This window comes from Telmatherina bonti (genome assembly GCF_933228915.1).
Source record: "Telmatherina bonti genome assembly, chromosome: 3".
Taxonomy (NCBI): Eukaryota; Metazoa; Chordata; class Actinopteri; order Atheriniformes; family Telmatherinidae; genus Telmatherina; species Telmatherina bonti.
The window spans coordinates 23,557,853-23,577,572 of record NC_136621.1 but is presented as its reverse complement, the minus strand read 5'-3'; the positions used below and the strand labels follow the sequence as shown (position 1 = coordinate 23,577,572).

Sequence of the window (19,720 nt, the reverse complement as noted above, 5' to 3'; positions counted from 1 at the left end):
AACTTAGAGTGTAATGTAAATATGTGATTTATAATTGACAACTTTATCTCATACAGTGAGAGGAATTAAAATAGGCAAATGTGATCTGTCATGTTTAACACCTACATACTTCTTAAATTAGAAAAATGTAGCAAAGGCAATTTAAACTTCAGAATCACTGCAAAAAACTCGAATGTCATTTACTTTTTAAGAAAATAAAAGTTAACACCTTTAATAATTCAGGTGTGGAAAAGGAAATCAGTGAAAAATAAAAAGAAAGCTACATCAAACAGTGAAAATACAAAGACAGAGAGAAGTACCTTATTAATTTAAGTTTAATCCAGTTTGTTATTTCATACATGTATGCAGTGCTGGAACACACCAGTTAGCAGTGTACGTGCCACCTAAAGTGGAGATGGGCTGAAATAGCATTTCATCAAATCTGAGTTCAGCTTATCAAGTTCCATTGAATCCCTTACTGAGTCTTTTTTCAGGTTTGTTTAGGAAATACGAACTGCTTTGTGGCATCATAAATGACTACATTTTCACCCTTTCATTTCTGGAAAGCTCATCCCTACATGAGAAAGTAAAAATCCAGGTATCTCTGAACAACACTGGAAATAATATTCATATATGTATAATGTGAGTACTAACATGAAACAGAGACTGTTAACAATCCGGTACACTTCAATTTATTCATGTCCTGTTTATCAAACAATCATTTCCCTGAGTTAGATCATGTTTCTACACTGTATATCAAAGAAATTTTCTCTTTCTAAATAGCTGAAGTGTTAGAAAGAGGCAATAAATCACTTGAAAATAAAAAAAAGATTCATTATGGGATTCAACAGCAACAGACTTTTGCACTAGTTCAGAAACAGAAGCAGCTACCAGTACCCATCATTACCCAACAACAATGTGAGCATATTATCACTCATCACTCCCCATGTGTTGTTGGGTTATTGTACAAAACTTGCTTAAACTTGCATCCAATGCTCACATATCACCAGATTCATTAAACTACACATTTTTACTGTGATATCATATTGAAATAAGCTTATACCACACACAGTAAACAACCATTCATGCTGTGGCAGTCCTCTGAAAACCGCCAACAAAACAAAGGTTATTTCTCCATCACATTTATGGCCATTGTTCATTTAGAAAAAAAATGCTTTCATTCACCTAACTAGCAGATATTGGTAGAACAAGTATACAAAACCAAAGCTGAGTCAGTCACACTGACATGAAGGCATTTGCTCTTTTGTTTGGCTTTATTTATAAAAACGTCTTTTTTTCAGAGGACTTCAGTCAGACAGGAACAGAAACCAATATGCTTTTTTAACAATATGTCAAAAGGAAAAATTAAGTTTGCACTTCAAACAATTAAAGTATACTGTATGCATGAGGCTTTTTGAAAGTAACGCCCCCGTGCGCTCAGTAAATTTCCTTCCTCTCTAAAAAGTTGTGCAGTTTTATGGACATAAAGGGGAATGGGAACACTTTTATATTTTGGAAGAATCGGAGGGTGAGCGAGGTAAGGTGGACACATGCACACACATGGACCCATCTGTGTGCACTGTAATGACTACTTTGTGTTTGACTAGTTTCCACTGTAATTACATTGTAATTATAGTGTTTTGCTAAATGACATAATAGTCTTTTATCCCTTTCTGGTCCTCACTTGGAAATGGCCACCTTTTTTGTGATGCTTGCTCTCCGGCTCCCTCCTCCCGCTCCTCCTCCTCCTTGCCAGAGGTGACTGGGGATGGTGAAGGCATCTACGGTCATGCCCATAGTTTTTGAGGGGATGGCACTAAACTGCTTCCTGTCTGAGCTGTATTTGTAGATGGATTCCACCTGGGTGGAGCTGACTGTTCGCGGTCCCACACCAGCCAGTCGTACGAGCTCCTGGGAGTCGGGGTTCATAGTGTAAACACCTCTGAACTGACAGCTGGAATCACGGAAGAGAATGAGGAAATGGTTGGCAGGACTCTTCTCCATCTCCTGAGGTTTCAGTAAATGCAAAAGAAAAAACAAAGATCATATTGGTTTAACTTTTATAATAATCAAGCATAAAAAATGGTGGGAAGCAAAGTGGTTGAAAATCTAAACGTCTACCTCAACTATCTTGCTTTTTTGAGTTTCATTAACTTTCCCAGCAAGGCAGCAGCGAGACAGAGCGTTGTGGATGATGAATTTGTTGGACTTGAAGCTTGGTTCTTTGAAAAGCTTTGGACCTGAAAATAAAAATACAGTAAGAATCTTTGTAGCTAAACCTAATCAAAACATGCGTTTAAAAAAACTTAGTAGGAAACCACTCCGTTTAGTGGTCTACCTGTGTATTCTGGAGCAGGTGAGTTACCATTAGATCCAGACTCCCAGTCCTTATCTCCATTCTGATTTGCCAGTCTGCTGGGTGAGTCAGTATTGCTGTTGGAGATATGCCAAAAAATGAGCCAATAAGCATTCACCTCAGTAAAATTCAACAGCAGACTGTAAAATAGTGAGTAGTAACTTGTCTTGGATTTAATAACTAAAAACAGGACAACCATTAAAAGCTGAACCATATCAAGGCAAGAAGCATTCATCATAACATTAGTACAATATCTGCCGAGCTTGAATTAAACTTGTTGTCATTCAGATTTTGTGTCAGGTTAGGTATCAAATTCAAAATTAGAGACTATTTTCAAATAAACTTTATCAGTTTGAACATTAAATATCTTTCCTTTGTAGCGTGTTCAACTGAATGTAGGTAGAAAGATTTACAAATAACTTATGTTTATTTAAATTTTACACAATTTCTCAACTTCATTGCAATTGGGTTTGTACTTCTATACTAAACCTGTGCTTTTGCACAGCTAGTGCATTATTTACCAGTATTAACTAATGACAAATCCTGCAAATGATATTCTACAATGTTCACCTAACAAGTGACATTCTTAAGGAGGTTGGATGGTGGAGACAACTATTTTTCACTCATGTTTTTAGTCATTTTGCTCCTAATTAAGCTTTCAATCGCTGCTTGGTTAGCTTTTAGACATCAAATATTCTTAAATTTAAGGGACATACTGAGCCAGAGTAATAATCATATAAATATAGTTATAATTTCACAACATTGGTATCTTCAAATATTCATTTATTGCCTGAATTGTTCTTCAGTTTTTAAATATCTGTGAGCACTGAAAAGTTGAGAATCTTTCTAAGTTAATTTTTTTTTTTCCCCAAAACATCTGTATGAAAGAATTTGTAGCAGGTTTAGAATGAAATAATTTAAAACTACTATGTTATCCTGATGTTTTCTCTTATCCAAGGAAAAATTATACAAATTAACTTCATGTTGTATCAGCCAAGAATCTGACAACCAAAACCATCTGTAACTAAAACAGACTAGATATAATTAGCCGAATACATTTTATCATTAAAAACCACCCCAATATTTTCCACTTTGTAATGCATCCTTTGGGGGGTTCAACTGGGTCACTATCTGGGAAATAACCTGCACGTTACAACATGATGCAAAAGGCTGCTAACCAAACTGAGACAAGCTGTTGGGATGGGTTGACTGCGGGGCCGCTGATTGAACATTTACCTTCCTCCGATTACAGGATACTACAACACACAAAGCTTCAAAAAGAGGTGTGTTTGCTTTTATATGTAATCTGCACAATTCTGCTACAATACATAACATAAGCCTAAGTTTAGATCAGTCTAATTCACCCTTTGAAGTAACACACCATTTGTGATCCGATACGTTAATTGTTCTTAGTGAATGTGAACACATCCATATTTGGTCACACAAAGTGAATGACAGCATTTCCTGGTCCATGCTGGAAAATCTGACCAGTACTTCCATCTTTCAGTTGTGACACACGTGGCTAAAACAAAAAACAAAAAGTGAAAAAAATGAGAGTAAAGTAAAATGAGATACAAGACAACAGTGTACCTCTGGGTTTTCTTTGTGGAGGCACCATCATTGTTTCTTGACTCATCTGTGGCGCCAAGGTTTAGTGAGGAGTGAGAGTACACTTTTGTCAGCTTAGAGCCTGGAGAGACAAATGTTAACGCATTAAAACAGTTGCAATAATGTAAAAATATTCTAAGTCACCAACTTCTTCCACTAGTGAATTTACCAGTTGCTCCCTTGGCAGGGCTCAGAGACAGCTTTGTTTCCTCCCTGGTCATGCTCCGAGGCCGTGTGCGAGTTTTTCTAAGGGACGGTTGGCCTTGAGTGGTTGATTTCTGTCTGAGGACTTTGCCCAGGTCTTCCATTATTCGGAGTTGTTGTCGTCGTGCATACTCCACTCGTGTGAAATCGCCTCGGCGAGCTGGAGTCGCTGGAGGCGTGTGGGAAGGCGAGGTGGTGCCTGCAGGAGGTGTGTTGGAGGGAGACACCCCTCTGTTGCCTGTCGTTGCCAATCTGAAACCAACCAAGAAGAAACAGTTTAATACATCACGTGCAGCTCAGTTTTTGTTTGGATAACAATAATTCAAGAGCTTCAATGTTTGGATGAGCTATTTATGCAGATACACAGTGTACATGGGGTATATTATTAAATGTGAGTGTTACCTGTTTTCCCTTTCTTGTTCATGCCACTGTCTCCTCTTCTTCAGCTCTTCTGTCCTCTTCTGTTGTCTTTCCAACAGCAGTGCCCTACGCTGGGCCATCTCCCCTTCACTATGTACCTCCTCCTGCAAACACATTAACAAAGCTGGTGAGACTGGCAGGAGCCCTGGTGAGCAAAACAGAAAAAATGAGAAGAAACACAAATGATCAATTCAATATCAGCAGTGAAAAAAAATTGAAAACATTATTTTTTGTTAAACCTGTCCAGCTTCTACAACCATAAAGAAACAATAAATATGATAAAGCTTCTAAGAAAACACAACCGACATTACAGACATTATCAAGAGTATTTTTGTAGGAAAAACTGCAAAACACACGTGTGGATATGTCTGTACGCAGGGGTGTGTCTGTACTAAACATTAGGGGTGTGTTGCGTTGTGTTGAGCAATCATGTCACGCCTCCTTCATAGATCAAGCGGACCAAGAGGGTCCCAAGTCCCAGGCAACATGCAGGGACGATCACACGCCGCCTGGAAGGAGGCAGAGGAAGGCCGCAGCTTCATGGCCATGATTGTGAAGTGTGTTTTTTTTATAGTTAAATTAAGAGCAGTAACCATATTATACTGTCAGCAAGGCTCAACAAGCAACCCCACCTACGATACACTACAAGACACTCCCCTCAGAAGTTGTTTATGTGTTGTGTTTCTCATGTTTTCATGTCCTAGTGTCATTAAAACTGAAAAGGGAGCTGACACCAGGTGTAAAAAATGTTGCCACTTAGTTTATCATCTTTAAAAGTCTCACCTGGAAGAAGAATCCAATTCCTCCTCTGGCTCCAGGTGGATTCTGCTCTCCACATGGCTCCAGGGTCTCATTATGTGTCACGTCTTCTTCTTTGGCTTCAGTCTGCTGTTCTGGCAGATCTCTGGCTTCCATAGCCAGATGCAACTGCTCGATTGGATCCAAGGGCTCTGATGAGATTCTTCTAGCAGCTTCTGTTGCAGATTCTGTGTGGTCGCTCATAGAGTCAGAGGAAAACTCTTGTCCCTCATCTGTTGGTTCATCACTGCCTCCTTCTGGTCCTCCAGCAGATGACAATGACACCTCAATCAGGCTGCAGGGTTTCCCTGCACCTCCACCTCTACCTCCTTCTGCGCTGTACGCAGCTGACAGCGATAAGGTGTCGCTCTCAAATGAGCACTCAGAAGGAGCACCAGAGCTGCTGCCTCCAGCAGCCCTCCGGCGCTCCTGTCGGGATTGTGGCAAGACTGGCAGCCCTCCCACTGCTTCCACATCCTCCTGCTCCAGCTCCAGACTGAACTGGGTGGGTGTTTCACTGGAGGCTGTATCTGAAGTACTCTCCTCAGGCTGTGGTTGCAGGGTAGGCTGAGGAGACTCTTGAGGGGTCTTGAGCCCACCAATCCGGAAAGAAGAGGAGGTCTGGACCTGACACTTGCTGGGTGACACGCGCCGTAGGTGAGGAAGTGTATCCACATTCTGGGTTGGTGTTAGGACACGATTGAGGGGAGGAAACTTGAGCTCGGAAGGTCGTGGGTGGGGCTGATGCTGAGAACGGGGGTTGTGCTTGGGGCTTCGTGGAGTTGAGGAAGACTGAATTTTGGTTCGAGGTGCTGGGCAGGAGGAAGAAATGATTATTTTTGGAGAGGTGGAAGAGGAATGAACATGAGAGCGGCGTGATGGGGAAGACGCTGAGGGAGAGTTGGGAACAGCAGGAATCATCCAGGCTTTACTGGTAGCCCTGGTAGGCGTCCGTGTCGGGGTTCTTGGTGGTGTCTTTGATGGGGTGTGAGGAGGGGTTCTGGGCGGTGTTTTGGTGTTACTTCTTGGAGTAGTTTTGGGTGCATTTCGGGGTCTTTGGTTGCTCATGAGCTGCTGCTGCTGTTCTGTAAGTTTCTGCATGTCCTTCTGCAACGACTGCAGGGCTTCACTCAGTTTCTGCACCACTTCATTGTATTCCACTATGACAGTCTCACCTGCTTTTTCACCTCCCTTTTCTTTCTCTTTCTCTTTCTCTTTCTCTGCTCCTTTCTTACTTTCAATCGAGAATGTGACCTGTTTCTCTAACCGCGGAGCGTTGGAAGACGATGCCTTCTCTTTATCGTTTTCCTTCTCATTTTCCTTTTTTTCTTTCTCCTCCTCTTGTTTGAGTTGTTCCTCCACGCGAGTGAGACGCTCCTCCAGGGTCAGACTATCCTCCTCCGTTCCCTCTACTCCTCCTTCTCCTTGCTCTCTTTTCAGCTGAAGGAAAGCCGTTTTTCCAAGCCTCTGTCTGTGTTTGGCAAAAATGGCTTCAATGCGCTTTTTTTGTGCTTCAATGCTTTTGCGCTTTTCCTCCAGGCGAGCTCCCAGCTCCCAGGCCTCTGAGCCGGGTTCAGGCCCTTTGGGGGTCAGGCTGTCCTGGTGACCAGAGGCCCCTGCTGGTGTGGAGGGTGTCTGTGGAGTTCCTGGGGTTCCTGGGGTCGGAGATGAAGCCGACTCATCTCCAGAAGCAGCAGGATGTCTTCTGCGGTTGTCCCGTCGTTCAGCAAAGCTTGTCATGCGTGGACTATTGTTGTTACCATGGTTTCCCTGGCGACTATTTGTGGGACGAATATTACCAGGGGTTTTTCGAGGTGCATCATCTGATGCTTCTGAGGAATCAATGCTGCCATCTCGTAGAACAGAGTCATCATCCCGGGACATGTCTGTGTTTCTACTGGATCTCTCCTTCCTACTCTGCTTGTCAGTATCTGCTTCCCCTCCAACTGGCCGACAGAGGACTCCTGAACGACAGGGAGCAGAGCTGCTGAGCTGAGGGCTGTCATCTTCAGGGCAGTGCAGAAAGAAACCTGAAGGTGCTCCCTCAGGGCACAACCGGGGCTCCGGTCTCACTGCTAAAACTCCTCTCCCACATTTCTCAGCTGATCTTCCCTTCTTCCGATTTTTTCCACCAGGCATATGAGTGACCTGTAGTGCCTCCTCAATGGTTGGGAGCTCTCCCAATGGTGCTGCATGTGCATAAGGACCCCAAGAAGAGCGATGTGATGGGGCTGAAGCGCTGACCAGGTGGCTGAGGTCCTCTGGAGGGCTGTAAGGGACGTGAGTCATCCCTGCCGGTGCCGCTGGTGAGGTCATTGCAGGGATCCCAGTGGTGAGGTTGTCAGTGCTGACAGAGCGAAAGACAGAATCTATTGGGTTTCCCATGACAATGTCAACATCACTGTCCAGGCCAAATGGGATGCTGAAAGTCACTGCTGACAGAGGACGACTGCAGAGATGTGGATGACAGAGAGATGGACAAATGGATGCCAACAAGCATTGAAAAGCAGAGACCACAGAAGCCAAAATAAGATTAAATTAAATTAAATATGAATGCAAGACAGCATTTATGACAAAAACCCCACAGTTTTTCAGTTCACCTACCTGATTTGTTTCTTTGTCCAACTTTTGTTTTCTTCAAAGAAAATAGAACACAAGTTATTAAGCAGTGGTTAATTACGATAAGATGCATGATGAAGATGTATTCATCCTACCTGGTGACACTGGAGAGGTTATGGGCACAAAAGGTTGTTTGAAGATGTAAGAAGGAGAACCACTGGAAAAGATTATGGTTATACGGTTAACCATATATGAAGTCTTCCACCTATCTTAGTTTTACATGTCTGAATAAGTTAGCTGCAATCTATGCTGAATTTTTCTGCCAAAACTTCTGTCAGGCTTGACCTGGACAATGGAGCAGGTTCAACATGTCAGTATTATCTTAATTCAACTGGCTTATTTAATTCAAACAATCAGAGATCAGATGAGCTTGTTTCTGTCAGATGCAATACAGGCTGTCTTCCCTTTGGATCAATCAAAATGGTAAACCTGCAGTGTCGTGTGTCAGTGAGTTTATTGTAAGTATTTAATTCACTTTTTAATCAACCAAACTTTAAACTGTTCAGTCAAAAGCATTTCCGTTACACAAAATTCAATTGTTTATTCAAGCAATTATAAGACAGATTTTGTAATAGTATGAATTTACTGACAGATGTGATGCAATTTGGTGATTTCATACACACACATGTACACACACACATTCACAGTACAAGAGAAACCAGCATGGAAATCTTTAAAGGATTTCTGTAAGCTGCAATGATTTTTTCCCCTTTTGCTAAAACATCTTACATGAAAATGTTTCTTAGCAAAAGTAAGAGAAACTAAAGAAGGAATCCGACAAAGACTGTTCTTTGTCTTGTTTTTTTTGTTTTGTTTGTTTGTGTGGTTTTTTTTTGGTCAGGACGTGACGCTTTTACATTTGTTGATATCTAAAATAAGTTGGTGGTAAATGGTAATATACATATGATATACAAAGTGAAACAGTTTTGTGACGGTAAAAATCCTGACATAGGATTTGCTAAACCACAAATCCCTTTTCCTAGTTCAATCCTATTTAACTATCAGTTATCAGTAATCGCAACAGCAGCTGCGCATTCTCCTTCTGTCTGGTCCATCGCAGAGCCAACAGAAAGACAAACAACCATTCACGCTCACACTCACTCCTAGTGACAATTTAGAGCAACCAGTTAACCTAACATGCATGTCTTTAGACGGTGGGAAGAAGCCAGAGTACCTGGAGAGAACCCACACACACACACACACACGTGAGTAGAATAATCTTGCATGACAGTGGCAGCAATGATTGTATATGTCAAACATTAGTAAAAACACTTTATTAACTGAAAACACGATCAACCTTAACATAATTTTTTATTAATTTAGTTTTAATATTGTTGTAATGTAGGCTTTGATCTGGTTTTACAAAAATAAGTTTTAAATTTCCTGAATCTTTGATTCAGATGAGAGTGTGTGTACCCATGACCAAACTCAAACTTCCTATAAATATAGGAAGACAGTAATTTTGTACTCATGGGTACAGAATTCATTTTATTTTTAGGGTTAAGACTTTGTGTAATGGGTCATGGTTAGGGTTGGGCATTCAGTTGTGGTAGTTAAGGTTAGAGTAAGAGGCTAAAGTTATAGTTAAGAGGTTTAAATCACAAAGACTCAGACATTTGAGTATGCCTGCATTTGTCTTTGGGTCTGTTCATGTGTGTGAGCTTGTACCTGTTGCTGTTTCCACTCAGAGGACTTGTACAGTCTAGTAATCCTGAGACATCTGAAAAATCCAGAATCACTTTAGTTTCAGGATCTGATCAAAACTGTGGTGTTTAGTTGTAAAACATGTACAGACAGCAAAGTATTGATTGAGAAATGTTCTGTTAATGTGATTTGCTGACAAACCTGTGAGGTCAATGGGTTGTATTGGCTTCACAAAATCAGGCTTCTTCACCTCAAACCAGTCCAACAGCTCAGCCATGAAGCTCATGATGTTCAGCTGAGGAAAAAAAACTTGTTAGGTGGCATTCACACACATCTAAGCCTATTATGCAGGAACTAACAAATATGACTTTGGTTAAACAGGTAATTAAAAAGCTTTTAGGCACCAGAAGTCCAAAATAGAATTAAAAAAAAAAACCTTTTCAGTAATGACTTCTGTAAAAAAAAAAGTTAGCTTGCACTGCCACCTCGTGTCTGCTCTGTAATAAGCCTTCATCTTTCACAGAGTGCATCAAGCTTTCCACACCCAACTCGAAAGCCTAATATGGTCAGTCAACATCCAACCACCCACCCCACAGACATCAGTACATGACTATTTTACCACACAATGAGTAAAGTCCATAGTGTCATGTTTTAAGCCCTTTTAAATACTTTTTTTTTTTTTTTTTTTAGTAAATATTACTATGTGGATCAACACAGGATCAAAGTCATTCATGAAAGATCATAATGCCTACATGCAGAGCCGGAGGGGCGTAGAGCAGGTCTTCCACTGCAAGGGGGCAGCAGCTCTGTAAACTACTCTCACAACAGTCTTTGATGAGCTGCAGGTTGTAGACGCTGTCAGCCACTGACATGGTGTCTTTCAGACACACATCTGGAAGGAACAGAGTAACAAACATAACATAACATGCCATTTATTACGTTACTGAGCATATCTATAGCGCTACCAATGGTTATCAAATACATTTGCAGGCATTTATTTTCAGACATTAACTTATTTCTATTTCAGTTTTCTAAATCTGCAGGGCATGCAAGTGAGGCAATAATAAAAAAGAAATTAAAAAGCAAAATTATATCAATTTAGTACTAAGGTGAGTTGCAAGAAATGTTTTAGATAGCTCATCATTTATGCTGTATGTCTGCTGTTTTGTGTAATGCATTGGGTTTCCATCTACCCTCTAGAGGCAGCAAGCTGGGGCAGTAGTAGTGCAACACAGCAGCTATTGCGCAGCCATTTGACAGATCTTTGACCGCAGAGACCAGAGGAAAAGTAGGAGTTAGCTTGGACTGCACTTTGTCCTTCCTGTAGCGGATCTGGAGAAGAAAAGATGGAGAAGGAGAAGAAAAGTCAGATTAATAAAAGAAGATTATTAAAGAAGAAAGGTTACAATGAAAAAAAAAAAAAGCTAATGAGATAGGCGGGCAAAAATGCAAGTATGAAAATAGACCAAAGAACCATAACATCAAGTTGTGGCAAGGATAATTCAATAGACTCAAAGGTGGCAAAGGCAATATAAAATCCAGCCAGGACTCTCTCCAAGATAGACAAGAAATCAAAGCCATGACTCAAACAGTGAAGCCAGCCAAATTGCAGAAAGAAGAAAACCAACAGAAACAAATCACAAGATCAGTGATAGCTCAATTGATTAATATTTGCACACATACACACACCAACCAAAGGGTGCAGTGCCAAACTTGGAAAACGAAAATGGAACAATACAATGAAAAGAAGGCTCTCGGTAGAAAAATGGAAATGGAAATAAGGATAGTTGTCCACCGGTGTCCATGCAGCAGAAACAGGCACTAATGACGCTGTCAGGCCTCGTTTCTGATCAGTGAAAGAAAAATGAAAACATAATCAAATGGAAAAAAGTACATTTTAATTGCTTGGATGCCATATTGCTATTTTACATCCAGATTTGTTAAAACATACCCAAAAACAAAACAGACGCTTCATGTTATGAAGTGCTGCTAAAACCATGCTGGAAGAGGGCAAAGATGGCCAATTCTGAACCAAGCATCCAGTATGTTCTGCCTCCTTTAACATGGCGTTGTAACACAAAATATAAGTGTTAATAATACAAAAAATATATGTTAAAAGCTGATGAGCTTGAATTGTGCCGAATAGATTGCAGTCAGTCAATCAGCCTATGTTGGCAGTCAGCATGGGTGAGGTGTGGCAAACAATTAGTCGGTCTGTCTGTTAACCGAGTGCATCGCTACAGGAGACTAGGAAGGTGGAGGGGTGAGAAAAGAGCGAGGTGTTATACGTTACCACTGGTGGCTTATTCCCCGACTCCTTCAAACAAAAAGCGATAGCATGCTGGATGGGGGATGGCAGAGAGAGGGAAACAGGCATAAATGACAAGGGGGCCGGTCACCATGGGAATTGCCACACCACAAAGTCACATGGCCCTGCTCGGGAAAAGAGGAGCAACGAAGAGGAAGACGAGAGGAAGGGGACAGTCAAAGGAGGCATGAAGGTCTTTGGATAACTATTTGGATGAAAACATTTCACCTCCATATGTTCCTCTCCAACATCCCCTTCTTTCCCCTTTCTACTGATAATCCGTGTATTTTGAGATGAAACCAATGTTCGAATGTAACAAAGTCAGACGCACCAAAACATGTCTCCAAAACATCATTTGAGAACAATATGCAGCTAATAGGGACATATGAGCCATGCCATTTTGCTTTTTTTTTTTTTTTTTTTTTTTTTTTTTTTTTATAAGCTCAGCAGATAACAACAGCAAAAAAAAAAAAAAAAAAAAACTCACCCTCCTAATCAAAGCTACTTTTCACAGAGGGTTAGATAAAATGTCTTTATGGCATTTCCAGCACGCACACCGTCAGCCATAGCAGACAGACAGAGACAGAATAAAAAAAGAGGAGTACACTTACGGGGACTAGTTTCCAGTACCAGCGGTTGGAATGGCACTGCTGGAGAGCGAGGAGCACCAGAGGAAGACCAGGGGAGAAAACAGCGAATCAAAGCAAAGCTGATGTTAGAAGCTGCAGCATCACAGCAGTGACACATGGCTGCTTTACACAACATCTGAGAGGATGCCTGTCTTTTTAGACTTGGCATTAGGTTTAGGTTAATGGATGAGTTAGGAGCTCATTCTGCTAAGGTGGCTAAAATGGGAAAATGACATTAGAAATGTTGCTTTTTACCGTTTCTTGAACAGGCTGCAGGTCTGTAGCTGTCTGTGACTTGGGGAGTTCTTCTTCTTCTGTGCTTTCTCTCAATGTCTGGTTTAACTGAAATTGCAAAACAAATATTGTGTTAGGAATTATATAGCACAGAGCTGCAGATGAGTAATGTCCAAGATGAGCATTGTGAAGTCCCAGTTTCATGTTTTTGTCACAGTGACTGCCTTTCAGTTCATATGTATCCAAGTTTGTGTCTTTACAAAAATAAAAAGAAAATATTCCCTCAAGTGTTTGGACAGATTCAGAATAATTACATAGCTGCATGAAGGGGAACTGAAATTATTGTTGCACATCAGTGCAAAAATACAACCACACACTGAAAATTTAACCTAAAATGTTGGATGTCATACTTTACACCTGATAACACAAAATAAAAGCACAGCCAAAAACAACAATTACAATTCAAGACTATAAAGTAAGGGGACTGTTTGAGACTGAAGTTGCACTTTCTGTTCTGATTTACTTTGGCCAGATTTTCTGATGCTCTACTCGGACACCTAGTGGTTGTCTCAGATCATACACTGGACAAAAGACCAAAACCTACTTTCTGCAGACATGTCTGTGGGTTCTAATGACATATTTAAGTGACATCTTGTACTTTAAGTAAGGTTTTGTACATGGTTTCTTTGGTCCTTTCATAAACAGAGACAATACTTTTTTGGAACTATTTTGAGCATCTAATAAAAACTTTAAACTTTTGACAAGAGTCCAATTTGGCAAAATTAGATTAAATTGAGGATTTAAGTTATTGAAAAACTCAAGTCCTCTCCAAATTACATGGAGATTATTTCAACTAGCTCTGTTCTGGGTATGTGATCATCACATCTGAGCCAAAAGCCAGTGACAGAAGCTGCTAAGTGAGAGTGACATTCGTAGAGACGCCTCGTTGGATTTGTGGCCTCACCCTGTTGACCCAGAAGAGCAGAGCATTTTCCCATGGAGTCCCGACACCCATCTGCTCCACCTCCACTGCCATCTTCACACAGCCTACTGTCTCCTTGGCAGCCAGTGACATAAGCGAGTCAATGAGAGCGAGATGAGCTTTCTGTACCAAAGACAAGGATAGTTTAGGTGCCTTAGCAGCTGTGGAAATAACAGTTTGAACACACTGGTTCCTTAATATTCAGATGTAATTCTGTATTGAGAGACTTTGTCATACATTTCAGATAGAATATATATAGTTGGGGTTTTTTTTTTTACCATACATTAATCTGACACAGACAGTCTTGTAAGGAAATTTTACAAAGCTCTAAATAGAAGAAAGTCCAAAATCCCATTAAGCATCTATAACAATGCATCGCTTCTGGCCTTTCTTTGCATATTTCCCTCTTTCCCTTACTAGATTACTCTTCTTCCAATCCTTTTTCCCTAACTGGACATGGTATGTTGGGGAACTGCTGCTGGTATTGACCACAACCTTAACTTAAACCGGGCAAGCACTGGAAGCCTATGGACCACATAGACCAGGGATCACCAATCCTGGTCCTCGAGGGCCGGTATCTTGCAGGTTTTCCAAGTGACCCTGCTGGAAAATTCCTGTCTCAGACTAAGACAAGCTCTGTTTATTTCTGCTAAATACACATTGATTTGAATCAGATATGTTGCAGCTGGGACGCTTGGAAAACCTGCAGGACACGGACCCTTGAGAACCAAGATTGGTGATACCTGACATAGACAGTCAGATACACACACACCGTTTTGATAGGGGTGTTGCTAAGGTCTTCTTCTGTAACATCTGCATCCTGGACCTTTGGGGGGAAACCTTTCTTAATGAGGAACTGAAGCAGGGCCGAGTTGTCAGTCAGGGACTCCTGCGATGCTGGCAGAACAGCCCCATGTGCCTGAGCCAGCAGGGCCTGAGCTCGACAGTAGATTTCTGGAGAAAGAAGCAGCTTAGAGACGGATGGCTTGAGGTGCTCTTGTTCGTATTGGTCCTTGTACAGCGGCTCTCGGAGCTCCACAGGAACATTTTCTGAAAATTAAAATACAGCCCTAATAAGCCGTGGTTCTACAAATGTTCCAACAAATATTTTAGCCATTTTAAAACCTTTCATTTTTCCATATGGTACCATCTTCTATTAACCCTTTAATGCATAGTGGCCATGTAGTGGACATCTATTTACAAGCTTTTAAGTAGTATAAGTATACAGCCTCAAATCTCTGCTTATTAACCTGACTGAATATTCTCAAAAACAACAGAAATGTGCATGACAGCAAAAGATTTGCATGGTAAATCAGCCCCAGTTGTGAGTGGGATTTGTTTTGTATTTCAAAATGAAATTCACCCAGTGGGAATTTCCAGGTAACAGTTAGCAAAACCTTATTGAAAGACTTTCAGCACATCTCCCTTTCTGTGTCTCCGAGTGGCAGAACAGTCAAACGTTTTACTTGCAGATGCATGAATGAGGATGGTATTTTTGTAAATGAACCACTTCAGTGGATGTTAGTGAGTCATCCAATATTTTTTCACTCACTGGAGAATAAAAAGTATATATTACTGAACATAATGTCATAACGCAAGTTTGCCTTTGCGATAAATAGGAAAAGAAAATGACAGCAGTATTTTATAGAAAATTTACATAAGATAATTATGATTATATATTTTATAAATATTTTATTGAATACATTAAAATAAATAATAAACATGTGAAATTCTACATGTCACTAATAAACAAAAAATCTTTACATATGTCTGTAGAGGTAAAATACTGTATTTAAAAAATGTTGGGGTTTTTTTGGTTTTTTTTTTTGGGTTTTTTTTTAATCAATTCTTGCACCAAAGGGTTAATATTTTTGTCTGACCAAATACACAATGTAAAACAAAGCGCCTCACCATCATCTGCTGTGCTTGTGATGTGCAAATATACAACTGATAATGAAATGAGGTTGAGTTGGTGTTAAAAAGCAAATATATCTTCTAAGTGGCTTAGTAACACCATTAATGCTGTTGGCGTCCTGAGATGAGAAGTGAAACCAATTTTAATGTTCTTGTATAGTTAAAAGCTGGACACGGTTAATAGCAACTTGAAATAACGCAATCACTGTGTACAATCAGAGGTAGAACAGAAGTACCTGCTAACTTTCAGGTGCAGGAGAGGAAAAACGTTAAAAACAGTTTTTGTAGTAATTAAGAGAAATTTCTGACCATCCTCCCAACATACGAAACAAAAAGAAAAGCGTCTGTTCTACTGCACTGTTCTCAAAGAAGGAAACCTTTGGTGTGATCCTACTGCAGAAAACTGCTTTGTTAAGGAATTGTCCCCATCATAAAAAGGTTGTAACGCAGGCTGCAGTGCAGAGACTGCAGTCAGACTATATTCTATGTCAGTGAAGTAACTTCTGAATAAACCTGGAGGCGTTTTTCCACAATGAGAATTGGGTGACAGTCGGGGACAGAGTCTGACTGCAGAGGAAGATAATGTCATCATCTGCATGAAGAGCTCAGCTAAGTTATCTGGATAAGAATGTGTGCATGCCAGGTTATCTCAGACTAGTATCAGTGGGTCATTCATAGACTCCCATGCACTGTGGACTCAGATACACACACTTCCACAACTGACCCATTTTCCCACTCTGGGTAATCCTGAAAATTGGAAGAGGACTTTTAAAGGAAATATCAGTATGAACCAGTCTGTTCTTCCCCCACTTTGCAGCCTTAATTACTTATACTGGTCCATTTTTACTGTTTTATGTCTGCAAGCATTCAACTATGATGAACAATGATGGATCCAACTGTTTTTATTTTCTTTCTCTCCATAAGACGCTGCTGAAAGGCTTTCTTATGTAACTTCTTCCTCCTATCCTCTGCCCCATTTCTATGTTGTGCTGAGAGGAGAAAATCCATCCATGTCGAGAAATCAACAAGAATTTAATCACACACTGCGCTGTAATGTCACACACACTGCCTGGAGTTGAATCCTTAGCCGACACACTCAGCTGCACAAGGGGGGATGCAGGACCGTCGTCACTATGGAAATGGAAGCAGCCATTTGTCCCAATCATAGCTGAAGCAATGAGACAGGACTGCAGAGCAGGAAACAGTGAAACAACTCAATATAATGCTAATACTGTTAGAAAAAGGCAAAACCAGGCCTGTAAAGCTAAACAGAACATAGGACATACACTGGATGGATGTCGAGATCAAGTGTTAGGAATTGCAACCACTAATGAATATTCTTCATGGCACTGATTCAAGTCTCACTATCCCCCCATCTATGATTGCTGAAATTGTTAAACATTCATGAACATTTACATGGCTGCATCTGCTGATCTAGTGAAATTAGAAAGGTCAGCTTACACAGATCACATGGGTGATATTTGCTTCCTTATTATAAAATCTGTCAAACTAAGCTGAAAGAAGCACGGTTTTTAGTGCTCACAACATTAAAATTACATTTAATTTTTGGTGCATAGTTGATATTTGATACTTAATGTAAAACATCAAGCTTTTGGGTACAGGAAGCAGACAACTAGTGGACTGAGGGTTCAACCCGCAGGTAAACACAAGGATAAACGCACATTAAGTGAATTAGGACACGTTAAGAAGTGGAAAAATTTTCATCTCCTTCAAAAATTCTTGGCGCTTTTCTTGTGCAGCCTCTGATGGAGAGGGGAAAACTATTGAGAAGGTCTAACTTTTTTGAGTAGTGTAGCATAGATATTTAATGTAATTCATTCGAGGATTTTATTCAGTGCAATGTAACTCTTCATATTTTTGCCTTTTCATGTTGAATTTCAGGCTAAATTGTGACTCATTGAATAATGATTTGAGAATTGAAAACAAACAACAACACTGGAATTATAAGTAGCCTCAAATCTCCGCTTATTAACTTGACTAAATATTCTCAAAAACAACAGAAATGTGCACGACAGCAGGAATTTGCATGGTGAGTCAGCCCCGTTTGTGACTCTATAAGTGGGTTTTGTATTGTATTTCAAAATAAAATTCACCCAGTGGGAATTTCCAGGTAACAGTTAGAAAAACCTTCTCATTAAAAGACTTTCAGCACATCTCCCCTTCTGTGTCTCTGAGTGGCACAACAGAGCCAAACTATTAGGGAATTTTGTCTGGAGCCATCACCAACAACAAAATGTATGAGTTGTTACACAGTGAGCATGCATGCAAATTTTCTGTTGCAGCATTGAATGCAGTTTGACATCACTGCATTAGTCAGCAGAGTCTGAACCCTGACACATACAAGTGATGTTGGCAGGGTCATAACTTATCCACATAGAGCAACACCAGACAAGACAGAGCTCAGCAGATTAGCAAACTGGCAAGTAAAAGAAAAAAAAAATAAAAAGTCTCTTTTGTGGCGTGAATATTGCAGGACCTTTCTTAATACAAATTTTTTTAAAAATCTAGAATTTTTATGTTTGTTATGAAACGCTATGATAAACACATGGTCATAAAATATAAGTTTGATTGTTGAGTCTGAACATAATAACTGGAGCCCAGAAAGGAAACACCTAAGAGTATGATGTCACCATAATCATCCACAGGACACTAAGACATCAGAGGTGGCTAAAACAATTTTATCACTGTAATGCTCTCCATCAAGCTCTGAAGTACATAAAGTGAAATTAAATAGGACTGTTTAGTTTATTAATAATGCGCTTGATCTCTGCATCCTGTTCCAAATCTTACTTGGATTAATGTGAATATTCAGGCTATTATAGAAAACCGTTTCATCCAATCCCTTTAAACCTCAGAAATGCAAATATCTTTATATTCGTATATATATATTAAACTGATATAAATGCATTTGGGTCAACTGCTTTTGTAAAAACAAATACACTCTATTGTCTATTAGAGCCGTGTCACCTTCACTATAACGCGCTGAAGCACCGCGTGCGTGTGTAACACTGACACAAATATTGTGTCCCTGACCCATTTACAACCACCCTACACATCCGCTCCACATGAATGTTCGCAAAAACATTTGTCAGTGAAATATCTGCTCAGCTACAAGCAATCAAGCCATTTTGGCCCTGGTTTTCTGTCCCCATGCAGGCCTGATGGAGCCCCGCTCTGACAAAAGGCTTTGTTGCATTGCAGCGTTGACAACCCTCCCCTCATCATTTTCATGCATCACGAACTTCTGAGGAAATTCCTTCTGACAAGCCTCACAGTCAAAGGAAACAATTGGCTGAAAATCAGCCTATGTTTAAGAAACCATGGATTATTTAGCTGCACGCTCAGAGGGGCCAATGCGCAGGTTGAAGGGACATCAGGGCAGCGGCAAATAAAGATGGATGCTGACATAAGGATGCTCGAGGTTCCCGCAGATGCCAAATAAGAAATCAAGTCTACAGCTGGGGGCACCATATATAGCAGGAGAAATTCTTGAGCGCCCCACCCATGCAAGCGGCGCCTCGATGATGGGAGGACTGGGTCTACCTGCAGAGCCGTAAGACTTCGACAGCAGCCAGCGCACGCTGGCGCAGATCTTGGCCCGATTGGAGTCGTACTTGTCGAGGGGTTTGATCTCCGGGACCGTTAAGTTCTTCATCGCGCCGAGAGAGTCCACCATGGTCGTGCTCTGCCGCACGGAAGACATGGAGGCAGCAGCAGCAGGACGCACCGGGAAAATGTGAGGAGGAGGAGGGATGGAGGAGGAGGAAGAGGAGGATGAGAGATGGAGGAGGACCCTGTGATGCAGACACGGGATGAAAGAGATTTGAAATAAGCTACAAAAAATAACAAAGAAATATTAATAAAACTTATAATGTAGAATGAAAACACATTTACACGCGTGTAGCAAGTGGAATCAGTTAAACATCTCACTTGTTCCCCCCACGATCCGGCCCCACGCCCACCTACACGTCACATATCCCACAGAGAGTCATCTTGAAATCTTT

The 19,720-nt window shown here is 40.7% G+C and overlaps 1 protein-coding gene across 1 annotated transcript; it reads right to left on the bottom strand.

Moving 5' to 3' along the window:
- Positions 1 to 1,659: 1,659 nt before the first annotated feature.
- LOC306754267 (calmodulin-regulated spectrin-associated protein 3-like) lies at positions 1,660 to 19,392 on the bottom strand (the record flags this gene model as incomplete). Its single annotated transcript, XM_079238218.1, has 19 exons — positions 1,660 to 1,986; positions 2,101 to 2,219; positions 2,318 to 2,412; positions 3,926 to 4,025; positions 4,113 to 4,399; positions 4,550 to 4,671; positions 5,351 to 7,814; positions 7,970 to 8,000; positions 8,080 to 8,141; positions 9,653 to 9,704; positions 9,830 to 9,923; positions 10,381 to 10,520; positions 10,822 to 10,960; positions 11,922 to 11,969; positions 12,548 to 12,586; positions 12,821 to 12,907; positions 13,764 to 13,904; positions 14,554 to 14,831; positions 19,260 to 19,392. 19 exons carry the CDS (start codon positions 19,390 to 19,392, stop codon positions 1,660 to 1,662), a joined length of 4,758 nt encoding a protein of 1,585 aa, XP_079094344.1.
- Between the last annotated feature and the right edge of the window lie 328 nt (positions 19,393 to 19,720).